This window comes from Canis aureus, chromosome 19 (genome assembly GCF_053574225.1).
Source record: "Canis aureus isolate CA01 chromosome 19, VMU_Caureus_v.1.0, whole genome shotgun sequence".
Classification (NCBI taxonomy): Eukaryota; Metazoa; Chordata; class Mammalia; order Carnivora; family Canidae; genus Canis; species Canis aureus.
In genome coordinates this window covers 27226422-27246662 of record NC_135629.1, presented here as the reverse complement: position 1 = coordinate 27246662, position 20241 = coordinate 27226422, and the positions used below count along the sequence as shown (strand labels likewise).

Sequence of the window (20241 nt, the reverse complement as noted above, 5' to 3'; positions counted from 1 at the left end):
ACTTTAGTTTCTAAGGCACACTAGCCACATTTTAAATGCTTAATAGTCACCTGTGGCTAATTGCACTACTATATAGGCCAGAATCGGATAGAACATTTCTAATATTATAAGAAGTTCTATTGGACAGTAATGTCACCACCCTTGGCTGCATTAAGGCCTAAGGTACAGACTTTGCAGAAACAGAGGCCAAGATGTCAAGGGTGTGTTATTTTCTTTTCAGCTTATAATTTCCAATGCTGTATCAGTAAATGGGAATTTTAAAAAATCCCTTTATCGGTGGCAAACATAAAAGTCAGTTCTTATCACAACTTCAAATAGAATTCATAGAGAATTCATAGCTACCTAAAATTTTTCATCTACAGTTGGATATGTTAGAAGCCATGAAATGGAGTGTGTATTAATCATATGATTACCAGGATATGAATAGCTTCCTTAACAGTATCCATAAAAATGGAAAGGCCTTTGAATTTTAGAAACAAGAATTGGTACAAACACATGTAAAATGAGCCCCAAACTCACTCCAGATTAAGAGAGGCCATTCTGGTGTAACATGTTGACCACACAAATACATTTTAAAAGTTCAGCACCTGGGATGGATTAAAAACCACATGGAGGACTACAGCCAAAACAAAGAAAATACAATAATAAGTGATAGAACAGAAATCAAAGTGACAATATAGTTTACAAGTCTCCAGTGAGATGTCGCCTAAAATGCTTTGTTCATTGTAATCGGCCTATCAAGAAGACATTATACAATGAATGCCCAAGAGACAGCCCACGATGTCTCTAATCTTGATAACAGTTCTGGAAGGGGAAAGTACATAATAAGCAAATCATTCCTGTCTCAACTGAGAGGGAAATCAGACTTCAAGAAAAGGCAAATCAAAATAGAGAAATAATAAGTTTGGTTTCCTACAAATCAGAGAAGACATTGAAAAGGACAAAGTCTTGGACAAAAGCCCAAAACTTTTAAAGAAATCCCTTAATCCCAAGAATAATATGGTCATGGTGCAGCTGAGCAGAGATGTGGATAATATGGACTTTGGGTCCCACTGAGCCTTTTACAGTAAGAGAAAGGGCTGACCAATGAAAGTGATAAGGCACTTACTTAGGTTTACTTATTGGAAGTAAACCTAAAGGGGTCATTGTGGAAGCCCAGTGGCCTTTTATTGTCCAGCCATGCCTTATCTCACAGACATAACCCACCAGCAAGTGAGTTCCTAGCGCAGATTATGAATACCAGGGGTACCTGCTACAGTTGCCCTGTCAGGACGTCCTCCGCTTTGGGAAATGATCACATCCTTCAGTCTTCTACATCAACTTTTATGGACTCCCCAAGTTCTCTTCTTTCTGTCTCATAACTGTTAGTATGGGAGGAGCATACCTCAGTAAATTTCTTCCATCTATAAAGCCCTCTTTCTGAAAAGGGAAAAAAAAAAAGAAGAAGAAAAAGATTAATGAAAGAGAAGATGATCCATACAAAGGAAGGGGTCAGAGAAAGAACACCTAAAGAAAGAGCCTTACTTAAGAACCTCTCTCAATACAAAAATCACCATTGCCTCTCTTACAGCTCAAAGAGAAATTGCAGCAATTTCAACATCATGGGAACAACCCATGTTCCACATTCCTTTCCTATTACACCTGTGTGCCACCTGGATAGATGTGTTCATCTTCTTTCCTGAGAAGATTTCTTTTTTTTTTTTTTTAATCTTTTTTTTTAAAATTTTTATTTATTTATGATAGTCACAGAGAGAGAGAGAGAGGCGCAGAGACACAGGCAGAGGGAGAAGCAGGCTCCATGCACCGGGAGCCCGATGTGGGATTCGATCCCGGGTCTCCAGGATCGTGCCCTGGGCCAAAGGCAGCCGCCAAACCGCTGTGCCACCCAGGGATCCCCTGAGAAGATTTCTATACATATCAAGGTAGCTTCAAATTAAAGGTATGCTGCAGGTAGGGAGACAAACAATCCAACTCTGAGATGTTCCTAAGGTCAGACCCTGAGCCAGTCCTACCATCATTCAATACCCAGCAGCTAGAATATCCCTTCTATGTATACTGTAGAAACACAAATAATATATTGCATAATATCTTTCTAGACACTTCTTTGTGACATAAAATGTTTTTTTTTTTCTCTGTACCCGAGCAGGAGGTTCTAGGCTGTTCAGCCAGCTAGAAAGTATTTGCTTTAAGATGGTGTATACATGCTGCAAGATAATGACTAAATTCAGTGACAAAGGATGAGGTTAGTAAAAGGCAGTAGTATCAGAAAAGGTTAAAACTTCTATGTAGAAATTCTAAGAACAATGAATAGCTCAATAACCCATCAGAGCCATAGAGTTTGCTGCTTTTGTAGCATATTGGTGATGACATCAGAAGTATGACAGTCCAGTATAAAAGAGATCTCAGTTTTAAATCAGCCTGGGCCCCTGTCTCAAACCTTCAGAAGCTATTTCTCTGGAAGATCTCAACTCCCAGTTCTATCTTTTCTCTTCTGCATGTCTGAATGGCTTCCTGATCCCCACAAGAGGACATCCAAATGAGAATACCTGGGGATTTCATTTGCTACACATAAACCTTATCTGCCACCATGTTATAAAGAGCAGTCCATACAACCAAACTTCATTCAGCAGTGATCCACATGAAAGACAAAATCATTGGGTAGATCCAAGGATAAGCATAATTCACTAGCAGTACTAACAAAATAATCCTAAAAATAGCAAAAATTACTGTGTGCTTATGACGTACTTGGCTCTTTTCTAAGAAATTTACAAATAAATCTATTAATCTGCACAACATCTCTATGAAGTATGGACTATTTTTATCTCCCTTTCATATATATAAGAAACTGAAGCATAATAAGTTAAGTAACTTGCCCAAGATCCCATAATACCCAGGCACAAAATATCCAGAGACTGTGCTCTTGACCACTAACTCTCCTGTTTGCAAAGGGAAATAAATGTAACTGCATCTTTGTTTCTCTTAATAAAACACAAGAGAATGAGAGGTAGCATTAGAATAAGAACTTTGAATTCACATGAACATGTTTTTAGAAATGAAATTATCTTCAGATATTAGCACAGAGAGGCACAGATTAATACCAAATGATTTAAATCTTCTGCACAGCAAAGCAGTCAACAAAACTAAAAAGTGACTTAAAAATGGGAGAAAATATTTGAAAATGACATATCTGATAAAGTATTAGTATCTAAAATACATAAAGAACTTATAAAACTCAATACCCCCAAAAATGAATAATCCAATTAAAAATGGACAGAACACACATATAGACATTTTTCCAAAGAAGACATCCAGATGGCCAACAGATATGTGAAAAGATGCTCAACATCACTTGCCATCAAGGAAATGCAAATCAAAGCCACAATGAAATACCACCTCACACCTGTCAGAATGGCTAAAATCAACAACACAAGAAACTACAATTTTCAATGAGGATATGGAGAAGAGGGAACCCTCCTGCACTATTGGTGGGAATGCAAACTCTGAGAAACAGTATGGAGGTTCCTCAAAAAGTTAAAAATAAAACTACTCTATGATCCAGCAACTAATTGCACTACTAGGTATTTACTCAAAGAATACAAAAATACTAATTCAAAGGGATTCATATACCCAAATATTTATAGCAGCATTATGTACAGTAGCTAAATTATGGAAACATCTCAAGTGTCCATTGACTGATGAATGGATAAAGAAGAGGTGGGGGATGTGTATGTGCGTGTGTGTGTGTGTGTGTGTATAAAATGAAATAATATATATTGAAATATATTAGGAATGAAATATTACTCAGCCATACAAAAGAATGAAATCTTGTCAATTGCAATGACATGGATGGTACTAGAGAGTATTATGCCAAGCAAAATAAATCAGAGAAAGAAAAATACTATATGATTTCATTCATATGTGGAATTTAAGAAACAAAATTTAAAAGCAAAGGGAGAGAAAACAGAGAGAGAGGCAAACCAAGAAACAGACTCTTAACTATAGAGAACAAACGGATAGTTACCAGAAGGGAGGGGGTGGGTGGTAGCAATTAAGGAGTGCACTTCTTGTGATGGTAGTGATGAATCACTCTATCATATACCTGAAACTAATACAACATTGTATGCTAATGACCTGAAATTAAATAAAAACTTTTAAAAATATCAAATGACTTGAGACACCACTTCTACATGTGTATCCTAGCTTTGCAGTCAAGTTCAGTGGAAGGTATAAAGCAGAATTTTTCCAGTGAAAGACTGTAGGCAGTTCTCAATTACATGTGCTATTTAGTCCACATAATATTTTCACATATTTAAAAAATCTGCTGCCAAAATGTAAAAGCTGAACATTTTTACATTTTCATAGGCTTAGGAGACATATCTGCTTTATACTCAGTCCCAAATTTCAGACTTTTCCAAGAGAAGCAGGTTTGTCAATGCCCCCTCGTGAAACACCTAGAGCTAAACTACAGGTCTGTCCTTTAGATAGGAGCATGGACTTGAGTTGGCCAAAAGCACTACCACTACCTATTGCCTTATACCGGAATATTCTCTCATTTCTATTTCCCATGACAACTTCATAAGGCATCTGAACTTTTCAGCCGCAATTTAGAGGAAAGGAGAAGATATTAAAGAGGAAAAGATTCTGAACCAAAAGGCAAAATAAAGTAATTCCCCCTCTAGCTGTGGCACTGCTAACACCACCTCATCCCCCCTACACCCACTCTTTAAATGCGAGGCCAGTCTAGGTACCAAAATTGCACAGGTTATAAAACTTAGATAGGAGATTGAAGTAGTAAATGTGATGTCACTGCAGTGAGAAATGTCACTGTTACAAAAGCTGCCTAGGACACTCCCTACCTGTGCATAGCGGGACAAAGAAAACTGGCCTGGTCTGGTTATATGGGGGTATTCACACACCTTTGAAGCATGCAGGCAGTTGCCAATGTTGCTTGTCATTGGTGTATTTAGTTTACTCTTCAGATAAGAGGAAATAAATTTTCCTTTCACTCTGCAAAGTTCTAAACTTCCCAATTTCACATCCGGTTCTTTGCTTTTTATTTACTCATGCCTATATTCAAAAATTCATTAATTCATTCAATAAATGAGGTTGGAGCTATGGGCACTGTGCCAGGAACTGATATAAATCTACAAGGTGAAACAGTGGGTAAATGGGAACTAAAGCAAGCTTTCACAGATGGCTGTCATTGCAAGGAAGGTTATTTGCAGTATCTGAAGGTCACAGTAATTAGCTGTGGATAACTGATACAACCTTTCCCTGGTGTACATCCCAATTCTTGAAGGAAATTACTGTGTTTCACAAAATACTGAGGATGATGGGCTTTTTATGGAAAAAGCAGAGTCAGAGCTTCACGTTAAGATCAAACATAAGAAAATCTCAAAGGGTGAGTAGATTGAGGAAGCAGAAAGCTAAAAGCCAAAGTAACTAATAACCTCATCAGAACACACAAGTGGGCTTAAGAGACATGTCTGCTCTGTGCTCAGTCCCATTTCACAAGTAGGAGGGTGCTTATTTCAGTCCTCTTTCCAGGGGTCCCCTTGAATTTATAGGGGCTCTGGGAGAAGTAAGGGAAGGTGCACTCATGAATTGTTCCTGCCAAATAGTCCCTGCTAAGGGTACTTCAAACACTCTTTCCTGAAGATTAGACTGTCAATCAGCTGGAGCTATTGGCATATGCCATGTGAAGTTAGTCATTTTGTGGGAGTGAGCGCTGTGTTAATAAATGTTCTGATCCAGTGCTTCTTGGAGGGCCAATTCACCAAGCACCTCCTCAACAGCTCCTAGGTATTGCCAAATCCCAGAGCCACAGGTTTTAGGCTCCTTTCTCTGTGATTTTCTTCCCATAGATTAACACTCAACTCCCCACCACTGTCAAAGCCTTTGTTTGGCCCACCAGAAAACTATTGCCTTATTTAAAGCAGAATCTAAATTCAGAATGCCAAAATTTAGTTGCCATTCCCTTCAGGAGAGGAAGGGCTTGGTTTTTAAAATAAAATTGTTTAATCTCACATCATGGAAGTGAGGAAATATTTATTTGTCCTCTTTCAGGAAGATATCTCATTCTCAGGTCAGCTGAACAACCTCTTCCAAAGCAAAAGCAGCAACAACAAAAGATTTTCCATGTTACAAGGTGGCAAACTTTACCTACAATTCATGTGTACTATGTATGCAAACTCACCCTAAAGATAAGCTAATGGAGTTAGGAAAATATTCTACCTTTTTTTTTAAGCTCTTTATTTTGTTAGAATACAGTGAAAACTTGAATACAAACCAACAGTCTTCTTTGGCCTGTTCCCTGGCCAGGAATAATCATAGGGGTAAAGCAATACATTGAATTCATACATCTGAATCCCAGTTCAGAACTCAATTTAGATACTTAACCACTGTGTGTCCTTGGGCAAGTAACTTAACTTCTAGAAGCCTCTATTTTCTAATCTAGAGAATGGGAGTGATAAAACCATAGTCCTAGGTAACACACCAGATATCATGCCTGGACAAGCACCCAGCACAGTGCCTGGCAGGGGCAGGGCACATAAGTAATAGTAATGTCCCATCACAGAAGAGACAGTAACTAAAGCCAGAAGAGATGGTTTTCACCTATTACATTAATGTTTAACAACATGCACAAAGAAAGACAGAAGCTTCAGCTGTTGGTACAACTATGCTTAAAAAAATAATTTTTGGAGAAAAAAATAAGACCAAAGACACATACCTCAAAAATTTCACAAAAACTAAATAAATGGAGAGATAGTCCATGTTGATGGATAGGAAGGCTCAGTACTGTCATGCCAGTTCTTCCCAACTTGATCCTTAGATTCAGTGCAATCCCAATAAAAGTCCCAGCAGTTATTTTACGGATATTAACAAACTGATTCTAAAGTTTACATACAGAGGGAAAAGATGCAAAATGACCAACAGATGGAAAGAGAACAAAGTTGGAGGACTGACAGTACCTGATTCAAGACTTACTATAAAGCTACAATAATTGAAACAGTGTGGTATTGGGAAAAGAGTAAATAAATGGATCAATGAATAGAATGCCCTGAAGTAGACCCACACAAATGCAGTCAATTGATCTTTGACAAGGAGCAAAGGAAATATAATGGAGTAAAAGACAGCCTTTCTAACAAATGGTGCTGGAACGACTGGACACCCATATGCAAAGGAATGAACCTAGACATAAACCTCACACCCTTCACAAAAATTAACTCAAAAATGGATCACGAACCTAAATGTAAAATGCAAACTATGGAAGTCCTAGAAGGTAACATAGGAGAAAATCTAGATGACTTTGGTATAGTGATAACTTTTTAGGTACAACATCAAAGGCATAATCCATGAAAGAATTAAAAGGAAAAAAAAAAACTTCTGCAAAAGAAAGGGCCAAGGGAAGTAGAAGATGAGCCACAGACAGGGAGAAAGTATTTACAAAAGACACATCTGATGAAGAACTGCTATCCAAAATATACAAAGAACTCTTAAAACTTAATAATAAAAAAAAAAACAGCCCAATTAAAGAATGGGGCAAAGACATTAGCAAACACTTGACCAAAGAAATATGTAGATGGTAACTAAGCATGTAAAAAGATGTTCCATATCCTATGTCATCACATAAATACAAATTGAAAAAAACAATGAAATACCACTACACACCTATTAGAATGGCTAAAATCCAGAACACAAAGTACAAACACTTTGGAAGACAGTTTGGTAGGTTCTTGAAAAACTAAACACAATTCTTAGCCTACAATCCAACAATCACATTCCTTGGTATTTAGCCAAAAGGGTTAAAAACCTTATGTCTGCACAAAAACCTGCACCTGGATCTTCATAGCAGCTTTAGTCATAGTTAGCAAAACTTGGAAGCAACCAAGATGTCCTTTGGTTCATGCATGGATAAACTGGTCCATCCAGACAACAGAATATTATTCAGCACTAAAAGGAAATGAGCTATGAAGCCGTGAAAAGACATGGAGGGAACTTCAACGCGTATTGCCAAGTGAAAGGAGCCAATATGAAAGGCTACATCCTATATCTTTCCAGCTATATGACATTCTGGAAAAGGTAAAACTGCTGAGACAGTAAAAAGATCAGTGGCTCCTGGAAGGAGGCAGGAGGAATAAATAGGCAGAGCCCAGAGGATTTTTAGAGCTATGGAAATATTCTGTGTGATACCATAATGATGGACACATGTCATTATACATTTGTTCAAATACCAAGAATGAACTATAATGTACATTATGGACTTTGGGATTATGATGTGCCCATGTAGATTCATCACTTGTAATAAATGTACCAGTGTGATGGGGCATGCTGATAATCAGGTAGCCTGTGTAAATACGGAGGCAGGGATATATGAAATATTTTGCACCTTCCTTTCAACTTTACTTGGAACTTAAAATCTTTAGAAAAAACAAAGTCTTGGGCAGCCCGGGTGGCTCAGTGGTTTAGTGCTGTCTTCAGTCCAGGTTGTGATCTTGAGGACCTGGGATTGAGTCCCATGTCGGGTTTCCTGCATGAAGCCTGCTTCTCCCTCTCTCTGCCTGTGTCTCTGCCTCTCTCTCTCTCTCTCTGTGTGTGTGTGTGTGTGTCTCATGAATAAAGAAATAGGATCTTTAAAAAAACAAAGTCTTAATTTAAAAAAATTAAATTGTTGAGCAACATTGATTCATTCAGCTGGTCTATCTTGAGGAATAACTTCATACCAGATGAGAACTAAGCACTCTGGCTATAATGGTGAAAAAGATTCAGTTAGTTTCTATTATCATAAAGCTATGGGGAAATAAAGATAAATAAACAAGTAACAATATTAAAGTGGGGTAGTGCTCAGGAAAGTAGAAGATATTCTGGAAGTGTATGCCTAACAAAGACCCCTTTGGGGAAAGCAATTTTCCCAGAGGCAGGGCCACCTGTGCTGAGATCTTAAGGCAGGAAGGAATTAGCAAAGTGAAGAACATGGGTAACAACAAGTACAAAGGTCTGGAAGTAAAAGCAAATGAGCCTTTCAAAGAACTAAAAAGAAATCAAGGAAGTCATAGAATGCAAAGGAGCCAGCAGGTGTGCTCAGGGGCACAGGGGGAGGTGGTAGTCCAGGCTCAGTAGAGGGAATTTAATTCCAAATATAAAGGAAAGCTCTCTATCCTGTTGCACTGATCTATGTGTCTGGTTTTGTGCTAGTACCATACTGTCTTGATGACTACAACTTTGTCATATAGCTTGAAATCCAGAATCATGATGTCTCCAGTTTCATTTTTCTTTTTCAGAATTACTTTAGCTATTCCAGGTCTTCCATGGTTCCATAAAAATTTTAAGATTGTTTGTTGTAGTTCTGTGAAAAATGCTGGTGGCATTTTGATAGGGCTTGCATTAAATGTATAAATTGGTTTTATAGACATTTTAACAATCTTTGTTTTTCCAGTCCATGAGCATGGAATGCTTTTCCAATTCTTTGTATCCTCTTCAAGTTCTTTCATCAGTATTCTATAGTTTTCAGAGTACAGATCTTTTACTTCTTTAGTTAGGTTTATTCCTAGCTTTCATATTGTTTTAGGTGCGATTGCAAATGAGATCAGTTCCTTGATTTCTTTTTCTGCTGCTCTGTTATTGGTGCATAGAAATGTAACAAATTTCTGCACATTGACTTTATATCCTGCAACTTTGTTGAATTCATGTATGGGTTCTAGCATTTTTTGTTCCAGTCTTTCAGGTTTTTATATAGAATAGAGCATCATGTCATCTGCAAGTAGTGAAAGTTTGACTTCTTCCTTGCCAATTAGGATGCCTGTTATTTCTTTTTGTTGTCTGAATAAGGCTAAGACTTCCAGTACTATGTTACATAGTAATGGTGACAGTGGATATCCTTGTCTTGTTCCTGAAATGGACCCACAACTATATGGTCAACTAATTTTTGACAAAGCAGAAAAGAATTTCCAATAGAAAAAAGAGAGTCTCTTCAATAAACAGTGTTGGGTAAAATGGACAACATGTAGAAGAATGAAACTGGACCACTTTCTTACACCATCCACAAAAACAAATTCAAAATGGATGAAAGATCTAAACGTGAGACAGGAAACCATCAAAAACCTAAAACAGAACACAGGCAGAAATTTCTTTGACTTTTGATGTAGCAACTTCTTATTAGGCACGTCACCGGAGGCAAGGAAAACAAAAGCAAAAAATGAACTATTGGGATTTCATCAAGATAAAAAGCTTTTGCACAGCAAAGGAAACAATCAATAAAACTAAAAGTCAGCCTACAGAATGAGGGAAGATATTTGTAAACAACATATCTGATAAAGGGTTAGTATCCAATCTATAAAGAACTTATCAAACTCAACACCCAAAAAACAAACAACCCAGTTAAGAAAGGAGCAGAAGTTGGGTGTCTCAGTCAGTTAAGGGTCTGACTCCTGATTTCAATTCGTGTCATGATCTCAGGGTCCTAGGATCAAGCCCTGTATGGGACTCTGCACTCAGCAGGGAGTCTGCTTGAGGATTCTCTCCCTCTGTTTCTCTCTCTCTCTGAGATAAATAAATCTTGAAAGAAAAAAAAGAAATGGGCAGAAGACATAAATATACACTTTGCAAAGAAGACATCCAGATGGCTAACAGACAGATAAAAAGATACTCAACATCATTCATCATCAGAGAAATACAAATCAAAACCATGATGAGATACCATTCACACCTCCAGAATAACTAAAATTAACAACACAAGAAATAACAGATGTTGGTGACGATGTGGAGAAAGAGGAACCCTCTTGCACTATTGCTGGGAACATAAACTGGTGCACCCATTCTGGAGAACAGTTTAGAAGCTCTTCAAAAATTAAAAATAGAACTACCCTACAATCTAGCATTTGCACTAGTAGGTATTTACCCAAAGGATACAAAAATACAGGCTCGAAGGGGCACATACACCCCAATATTGAGAGCACCAATAGCCAAAGATGGAGAGAGCTCAAATGTCCATCAACTGATGAATTGGCAAAGAAGATGTAGTACATATATACAGTGCAATATTACTCAGTCATCAAAAAAGAATGAAATCTTGCCATTTGCAACAATGTGGATGGAGTTAGTGTTTTATGCTAATGATATAAGACAATCAGAGAAAGACAAATACTGTATGATCTCACTCATATGTAGAATTTAAGAAAGAATACAGATGAATATAAGGAAAGGGGGAAATGAGAAAAGGAGAGAGGGAAACAAGCCATAAGTGACACTTAAATGGCACTTACCAACAGAGAACAAACGGAGGGTTGATGGAGGGATGTGGGTGGGGGATGGGCTAGATGGGTGATGGGGACTAAAGAAGGCACTTGTGATGAGCACTGGGTGTTGTATGTAAGTGATGAATAACTGAATTCTACTCCAGAAACCAATATTGCACTGTATGTTAACTAAAATTTAAATTAAAAAAAAATGCAATGGAAAGCTATCAGGGAGATTTCAGCAGGAAAATGGCTTATTTTAGGGTAGTGTGACTATGGAAGATCACTTCCCCCTATTTTGATTTTCTAAAATCTCTAATAATGAGTAAGTACTACTTCTGTGATTTAAAAAATTAACAGTTTCCTATAACAAGAAAGAAATACACTAAGCCATATACCAAATAGGCCCTGTTTAGAGAGGAGGTCAGTGATCTGAACATCATTTACATCAGCAAGAAAGCAAACCAGCAATGTAGAAATGGGAGAGAATTAAATACAGCATCTTTGGCTCTACACATCAATCAAGAGTTTTAGCTCAAGTGACATGCAGACTAGGCTCTAGGCACTTCAACATGAAGTTCTCAGGGATTAATATCTTGAAGATGTCAGAGAAAAAAGCAGGAAGGAAACTTAGAGACGTAAGTGGTTTTCAAACACTGTTTAGGAAAAGGCTTTTTTTCCTTCTTTAAATGCAGTTATGAACATAAAATACGTAAAAGATCACTTGCAGTTTGAACAGGATGGGAAATGCAGTAGGGAAACTAACTGTGATGACTTGATCTCCTTTATTTCCTAAAGTTAATTCCTCCCCAGGACCTCAAGGCCAGGGCTCCTCAATACAGCTCAAAATGTACCCATCTCTATTCAACATTTAAAAAGCTGCAGCGCACAGAGGGGAAGCTGAGCTTTTAGTGCTGCAAAGGATTTGCATAAGGGTTAGTATAGACCAGGGGTGAGAACCCAGGTACATGTTCTGCATTCATTCTGGTTTTCTCCATCCAAAAAATGGATAAAAATGTAATTGCCTGTTCAAGGCAAAGAACTGGAGTGACAGCCAGAGCAGGGTATCTCTTTATGGACTTCCTTACCTCACTTCCCAGAAGCCAGTCAAGTCTGCAGGAAGTTACACTCCACCCTCCAAAGGATCTCCTAGGCAGCTCTGTAGTTTGCTTTGGGTTCCAACTCACAGAGATTCAACAACAACAACAACAACAAAAGGGGATCTTACTGGCTCAGTTATGAGGGACGGCTAAGGTCAGTTGTTCCTGGCATGGCTAAGTCTCAAAAGACTCTCATCATTTCTTGGCTGTTTTCCTCTGATCTGCTCCCTAGTGAAGGCAGATTCTCTCTACCACCATGGACACTGACAACTCTGAATTTAAGTTTCTTGACATCCAAGATCCTAAAAATATGTACAACTCTTACCTGATAATTCCAGCAAAAGTTCTCAGGAAGGCTTGACTTAGGACAGATGTCCATATATCCCTGAAATAATCTTTGTAATCTGGAGAAGTTGGATCTTTGGATTTGCCTCACTTGAGTCTGCGCCCACTCCAGGAGCCTCAAAGTACCATCATCCCCACATAGGGGATTGGGATAAAGACTGGGAATTAGAGGTTAGTTATTCCTACATGGATACTTGGGCTTCTTTTATCTAAGAAAAGGAGCAGGAATGCTTGACCAGCAAATAAAAGATATATCCTTGACATTTCATGTCTGTACCAAGTCATTTCCTACTTGCTGAAAGTGGAGCTATTTACGTAAAAGGCCACTCTCAGAGATACACAGAATACCACTTGTCTGGCTACTGTTGTAAAAAGTCAAATATCACATGCAATTCTGATTGAATCAAACCCCAACAAAACTAGGTTGTATCTACTACAACTGAGATAAAATGAAATCAGCTGAATTAAGAGATTTCTATGTTTTACTTGCAGTGAGATTGGTCCCAAACCATTTCTGAAAATGCAAATTGTAAAGCTGTACTAGCATTTATTCCTTGTCTCTACAACAGGTAACTATAGAAAGAAAGAGTACTTGAATGCATATTACTAGATTTATTATATCCACCTTTAGGCTAAATAAAACCATTCAAAGCCTCCAAACAGGACGAGAATTGTACATACCAAATTTTAAGATTTTTTTTTTTACAAAGGCCACAGTGGGAAATTATGTGCATATATGTAATTATGATAAAATTTATGGTTAATTTTTTAAAGAAATATCGTCTTTCAGAGCACAGAAAAATACTTAGCATCTGCATTTGCCTTCTCTGGACCATTGGCATGAGGAATAAGGTCAAACGCATATTTCAGAGCTTAGACATTTCAAGTGTTCTACTCCTTGGGTTTCCAAAATAGCTCTCAGATTTCTTCAAAGGTTTATTCACAAAACAGAGCTAAAATGTAATGAGAAAAGGCTGAAAGAAAAGCTCTAACCCAAAGACATCAGGTGGCTTTTGAGAAGCACTTTAATGACAAAGCTGAAATCGACATCTGTTAGCACCTTTCATAATGCCCCTTGGATAATGCACTGAATCCATTTAACTCTTGGCATCCAACAAGAAGGGATCCTCCAGGTCCAGTAACTATTAGATGCTCTAAACATAAGCCATGGAGTGGCTGTGATGAGAGAAAAACAAAACAAAATGAGGTAAAATGAAACTCACTTCTCTTTGCTCCTCCTGCCCTGGAGGGAAAGATGACGAAATCCACACAGGCTAACTCACTGCACAAGGAAACCGTGGGTAAAGGCCTTAGGTCAACCCAGGACAGGAGAATGACATCTGTTAATGTTTGGGGATGGTAACACTCCCTCGGGACCTTTAGAAACAATGCCAGCTTTGAGACAGTGCTGGTCACTTCTCCTCCCCTTCTCCCCATATAAACAATATCCTTCAAACTTTAATAATAAGAACCAAACCTCATGCCACACTTAACATGGCAACTTAGCCATTCAGTGACTTTGCCGAGGAGAGCCCACTTTTTTTAAAATAAAAACTTTTCTCTACCAAGCCAGTAGAATACAACAGTTTAAAAAAGACACATAATAAGTAAATTCAAAAAAAAAAAAAAAAGTAAATTCAAGTATTGTATGGCTTGAGGATTGAAATTTTATCTTCTTAAACCCAGTTTGACAGAATCTTTATTCTCATTTGTATTTACTCCTAGAGAGAGCAATCCAAGTACATCCAAGAGTATGTAAATACATTTCTTTTACCCATAGTAGAACACATGTCTGTAAGTACATCTGTGGGAGAAGCAGCTCTGAGGGAATATTGTAGAACACTGAGGTTTGTGCCTTTATCTCAAGGCCTCTAGTCTTGCTCTTTTAGCTTGTATTTTTTGAGGGCCTATAATACATGCCAGACACTGGGAGTATAAAGATGAGCAAAAGTTCACCAGCAGGGAAGTCAGGGAGATAAACACATAAAGAAGTGATTACCATCCATGTGACTATTTAAAGCAATGACCAACAAAGAAAGGAAGGCTAACTTAGGCAAATAAGGCATTATTAGGGAAGGTTCCTTGAGTAGCTATTCTTTGAGGGTTAAGAACTCACTAGGTGGAAAGTAGTGTTGAGTGGAATGGGCAGAACAAAGAGTGGGGAGTATATTCTAGACTAGAAGGCTAGAGAAGACCAGTGGGATCTCATCTCAAATCCCAACTCTAATTGATTGGGCATGATTGTTCGAGGTGTGGCAGGGAAGAAGAATGAAGCTCCATTGAAGACATTATTGAAATCCCACTCTATAATCCACCCCATAATCCACTCAATCTGCCCCTGCCTTGAATTCACCTATGATCTCAGTGGACAGTTCTTTAATAGGCTGACAGCCTCCCATTTCAACCACCTGGAGCTTTCTGCTTATCTGAGAATTTTCTGATTCTTTAAAAGGCCAGGGGCAAAGCAGCAGGAAAGTATGGATGATTTAATGCCTACTTGGGCAATCTTCATCCAATGAGGGAGGAATAGGATTTGGTGTAAAGATATGCAAACTTCCCGTTCCCTTTGTCACACAGTTCTCAGGTACAAACAATAATCTTCAACGTTTCTCTGATGGGACTGAATCCGGTTGCCCACATTTACATACCCTTTATGGACTTACCTGTCTTCCCTCACTCATTTTCCTCACTCATTCATTGAAGCTTGCAGGGATCACCTTTCACACATTATGCATTAGTTGACTATTGGTTGGTAACAAATTCAGCAGCCCAAAACAACAATAAACATTGATTATCTTTTATAGTTCCTGTCAGGAAACCAAGAGAAGCTTATCTGTGTGGTCCTGGCTCCTGGCTTCTCATGAGGTCTTAGTCAACTGAAGACATGAACTGGAGCTGGAGCATTCACTTCTAAGATGGTTCACTCAGATAGCTACCAAGTTGATGCTGAGTATTAGGGAGAGGCCTCATCATATCAAATTCTCCATAGGGTTGCTTGAGGGTCCTAATACCATGGCAGCTGGCTGCCCCCAGAAGAAGGAATCCAAGAGAGAGCAAGTCAGTCATTTCAATGTCTTTTATAACTTTGCCTTTGAAGTCACACATTTTTTCTATACTTCACTTCTGCAGTATCCTACTAGTCAAACAGGCCAGCATTATGCAATATGGGATGGAACTACAGAAGGGCATGGATACACAAGGGAAGCTAGGATCATTGGGGGACATCTTGGAGGCTGGCTGTTGTGTTTTATGTTGGGGTTTAACAGTAAAGTTTATCCCAACCCATTAGTGATGTCTGCACTGAATGAGATATGGAAATGTTATCATCCATTCATGCATGCATAGGGACCTGTCACCCTAAAACTCCTGGATTTAATCTCCAAAACTTTTAGAGATTAATTGGATTAATTTGATTAATTCAGAGATTAGTTCAATCTGATCAAGGTCTGAAAAAGCACTCCCATTTTTAATGCATTTGTTCCAAAATGAGGCCAACTCCAATTTCCCACCAATCTAATTCTTCCTTTTGGGATTCAAATTGCTGAGCAGATCTTGAACAATACCATTCCACCTCATTTAGAAACATTTTCAAAACTTTCAGTTGTTTATGACAATGCTGGGCTACTTTGGTTACCAATACAGGTTCACAATTCTAAAGAGATTATTCCTCCTAATTTGTAATTTATATGCATTCTTTAGCAAAACTAGTCACTAGGAAAAAGCAACAGAAAAATCTAAATTACCCTTCAATATTACCATATTCATAGCTACATGGGAATTCCACAACATAAATCAGATCTAAACAAGTTTTGCCCCCAGATTCCTTAAAATGTAAAAAATGATGTAGATTATTCAGTTTGCAGATGACAGTTCAGAGCCTTCCTCTTTGTCCTCTTGTGACAAACTTAATATAAATATGTCCAAAGTAGAATAATTGTCAAGTAGCAAAAGAGGTTCACCGGGAGAAAGAGTTATACTTGATCTATGTTTCAACCTCTTCCTGAAATAACTTGTCAACCCTTGGCATAAACAATATCCTTAGTATGCTCCCATGGAATATTTAAATTGCAATTCTATTTCACAATTACATTTCCTCAGGTATACATCCTTGGTTATAGCAAGATCATATGAGCAGGTAAGACTTACTAGCAAACTCAGAGCAAAATATAAATAATTGTGCATATGAACACCTAAAAACTAAAGTCTCAAAACTCAAACCGTTAAAATTTCTTATATGGACCCTCTTTTTAAAGATGCACTTGGTTATTTCTAACTGCACTTAAAAGCATCCCAAAATAAAAAAATAAAAAAATAAAAAAATAAAAGCATCCCAGCAGGATATTATCTCTTCATAATATATTCTTGTGCATCCCAGGGGTTGGGAATAAAACGTTAACTTTGGAATGTTAGAATAAAATGTGAACATTAAATAAACAAAAATATTTACCTAGAGAGAAATGAACCAAACCAACAAAAAATACAAAGGAATGGTTCAGGTCCAAAGTCATCTTCATTGCCAAAAGCTCAACTGCTTTGTTGATTATTATGTTTTATTTTGATACTTGGTAGAGGCGTCTGAGTTTTTCTTTTTCAAGGAGACACCAATCTCTTTTTAATCATTCTCCAACTTAAGAAAAAAAAAAAACCATGCTTAAACTCTGAGAGGTATAGTCTTTATTTAGGATGCCAGGAAGACAGATTTTAATTAATTTAATCACAGTGAAATCTCAACATCTAAAATAATTACCAGTACCTAGCCAAGAAACTATTATCTGTTGAAGGTAATCAGTAAAAGGGAGCCAGACTGGTCAGTTAAGAATCTAACAAAAGCCTTTTTATGGTTGCTGATCAAGAACAAAATCATCAGGCGTGGATTATTCCGCCTTAACTTCCCTTTCTCTTCTTCTCTGCCAACCCAAGTGCAGTATAAAATGACCAAAGCAACTTGGATGTATTTATGGGTGAATCCCATCTCCATATGGTGCCAGTGAAGAAATCTGTTTTATTTACCTAGTTTATAACAGTGAAATGTGATGCTTATATTTTGTTTAATATGTGTTTGCTGTGTTGCAAAATAGTCTGGCTCTCTTAAAAATATAAGTTAGAAACAACTGGGTTCTGCTGAGTCATTCATACACATAAGCCCTGAGAGCATTAATTGAAAACAGCTGGGGAGTGACTTTTTTTTTTAATAACAGCTTTATTGAGATATAATTCATCATAAAATTCACCCTTTTAAAATGTACATCTCAGTGTTTTTAGTATATTCACAAAGTTGTGCAACCATCACCACTATCTAATTCCAGAACCTTTTTATCACCCCCAAAAGAATCCCCATGTATTAAACACTAAAAGTCACTCCCCACTTCGTACTCCACTCCACCCCTGCTATAATCTACCTTATATCTCTACAAATCTGTCTATGGACATTTCATATAAATGGAATGCTACAATATGTAGCCTTTTGGATGGACTTCTTTCACTTAGCTTGATGTTTTGAGGTTCATCCATGTTGTAACATATTCATTCACTCTTTTGTAGCTGAATGATATTCCATTGTATACATATACACCAACTTCTTATATATATAGAAAACCTAAAAGCACCACAAAAATTATTAGAATAAATGAATTCTTAAAGCCGCAAGATACAAAATCAACATACAGAAACAATTTGTGTTTCCATATACTAATAATGAGCTATCTGAAAGAGAAATTAAGAAAACGATCTTATTAAATTTAACCAGAGAGGTGAAAGACCTATAATCTGAAAACTATAAGACATCGATGAAAGAAATTAAAAACAACACAAATAAATGGAAAGATAATAAATACCATGCTCATGCTTATAGATGAGAAGAATTAATATTGTTAAAATGTCCAGACTACCCAAAGCAATTTACAGATTTAATGCTATGCCCACCAAAACACCAATGACATATTCCCCTGGGTGGTTCAGTTGGGTAAGCATCCAACTCTCGATTTTGGTTCAGGTCATGATCTCAGAGTTGAGATGGAGCCCTGCGTCAGGCTCTGCACTTAGCAGGGAGTCTGCTTCTCTCTCTCTTCCTCTCCTCTGTCCCTCCCCTTGCTTGTACATTCTCTCTCTCTTGCTCTCTCATTCTCTAAGTAAATAAACAAAACATCAATTCGAAAAGATCTATGCATCCCTATGTTCATTACAGCATTCTTTATAATAACAAAGAAATGGAAACAACCCAAGTGTACACTGATGGATGAATGGATAAAGAAGTAGTATCTATATACAAAAGAATACTACTCAGCCGTAAAAAGAATAAATCTTTCCATTGGTAACAACATGGATGGACCTAGAGGATATTATACAAAGTGAGATAAGTCAGAAAAAGACAAATACTGTAGAATTTTACTTATATGGGAATCTAAAAAACAAAACTGATGAACGAGTGCAACAAAACAGAAACACACTCATAGATACAGGAAACAAACTATTGGTTATCACAGGGAGAAGTGTTTCACAGGTGGGGGAGTGGGGCAGGCAAAATTGGTGAAGGGAATTAAGAGGTACAAACTCCTAGGGATAACAAATACAGCATAGAGAATATAGTCAACAATATTGCAATAACTTTGTATGGTGATAAATAGCAACTAAACTTATTGTGGGGATCATTTCATAATGAATAAAACAATCAAATCACTATGATATATACTGAAACTAATAGGATATTATATATTAACTATAAATCAATTTAAAAAAAAATGAGTCTGGGGCAGTCGTTGCTGTGATTAACACTGTTAGTTTCCTTCTGACTCAAAGTCTTCCCAGATTTAAAAAACAAAAAAAGTAAGAAAGAAGAAAAGGAAAATCCTTTTTTTTTTTTTTTTGTTTTTTTTGTTTAGGCTTTACTGTATCAAACTCCTAGAAATAAGTCATAATTTTTCTGAGTAAATCATGTTAATTCTTATCCCAATTGTCAAATACATATTCTCTTTTCCAACCTTCCTTGCAACTAGGAGTGGCTATGTGGCCCAGTTCTGATAAATAAGACATAAGAGAACATCATTTGAGCTTCTGAAATGCTCTCCACTAATGAAAGGTGACTGTTCTCCTGCATACATCTGCAAAGGATGCTAGGGACATAGCGCCTGAAACTGTGGCAGCCATCTTGTGACCATGAGGTTACCAACACAAGGTAAATGAATCAGTTCACTCGGGTTGATGGAAAAATCTTGGGCCTTTAATACTATCATTGAGCCACAGAATATTCTTTCAGAACTTTGTGCTAAATAGTACACGTCACTATGATTTAAAACAAACAAGCCAACTTACAGACAGACCAAATGGTGGAAATTGAATGGGGATTAAGCTTTAAGAGAGCTCCAAAGCCATTTCTCACCTCCAGGGGCTGTCATAGTGCAAGCCTGTTGGTTTTCAAGGCTACCGGGTTCAGGAAGAGAGTGAATTACGACAAGTTTTAAAATGCCATAAATCTTGCTGCTCTTGCCAAGATTCGGCCATTTTTTAAAATAAACCCTTCCTAGATTGTTGCAAGTTTTCAATTAATTCCAGAGATCCCCAAAAGT

At 37.4% G+C, this 20241-nt stretch overlaps 1 protein-coding gene across 15 annotated transcripts in view; it reads right to left on the bottom strand.

Moving 5' to 3' along the window:
* The window catches only part of LOC144289792 (large ribosomal subunit protein eL27-like), a 238157-nt gene extending 225215 nt beyond the window's left edge, over positions 1–12942 (bottom strand). For 5 of the 15 annotated variants that reach the window (XR_013357746.1, XR_013357750.1, XR_013357744.1 and 2 more), the window contains exons 1-2: positions 12660–12935; positions 1250–1419 (exon numbers count right to left, since the gene is read on the bottom strand). Coding sequence is in view for 1 of the 15 variants with exons in the window: in XM_077858202.1 (XP_077714328.1) it covers positions 12660–12713 (54 nt within the window). In the remaining 14 variants the exon portion in view is untranslated. Of the gene's footprint in view, positions 1–1249; positions 1420–12659 lie in introns of all 15 variants that reach the window. The other 10 variants (XR_013357745.1, XR_013357741.1, XR_013357751.1 and 7 more) reach the window with 7 other exon arrangements.
* Between the last annotated feature and the right edge of the window lie 7299 nt (positions 12943–20241).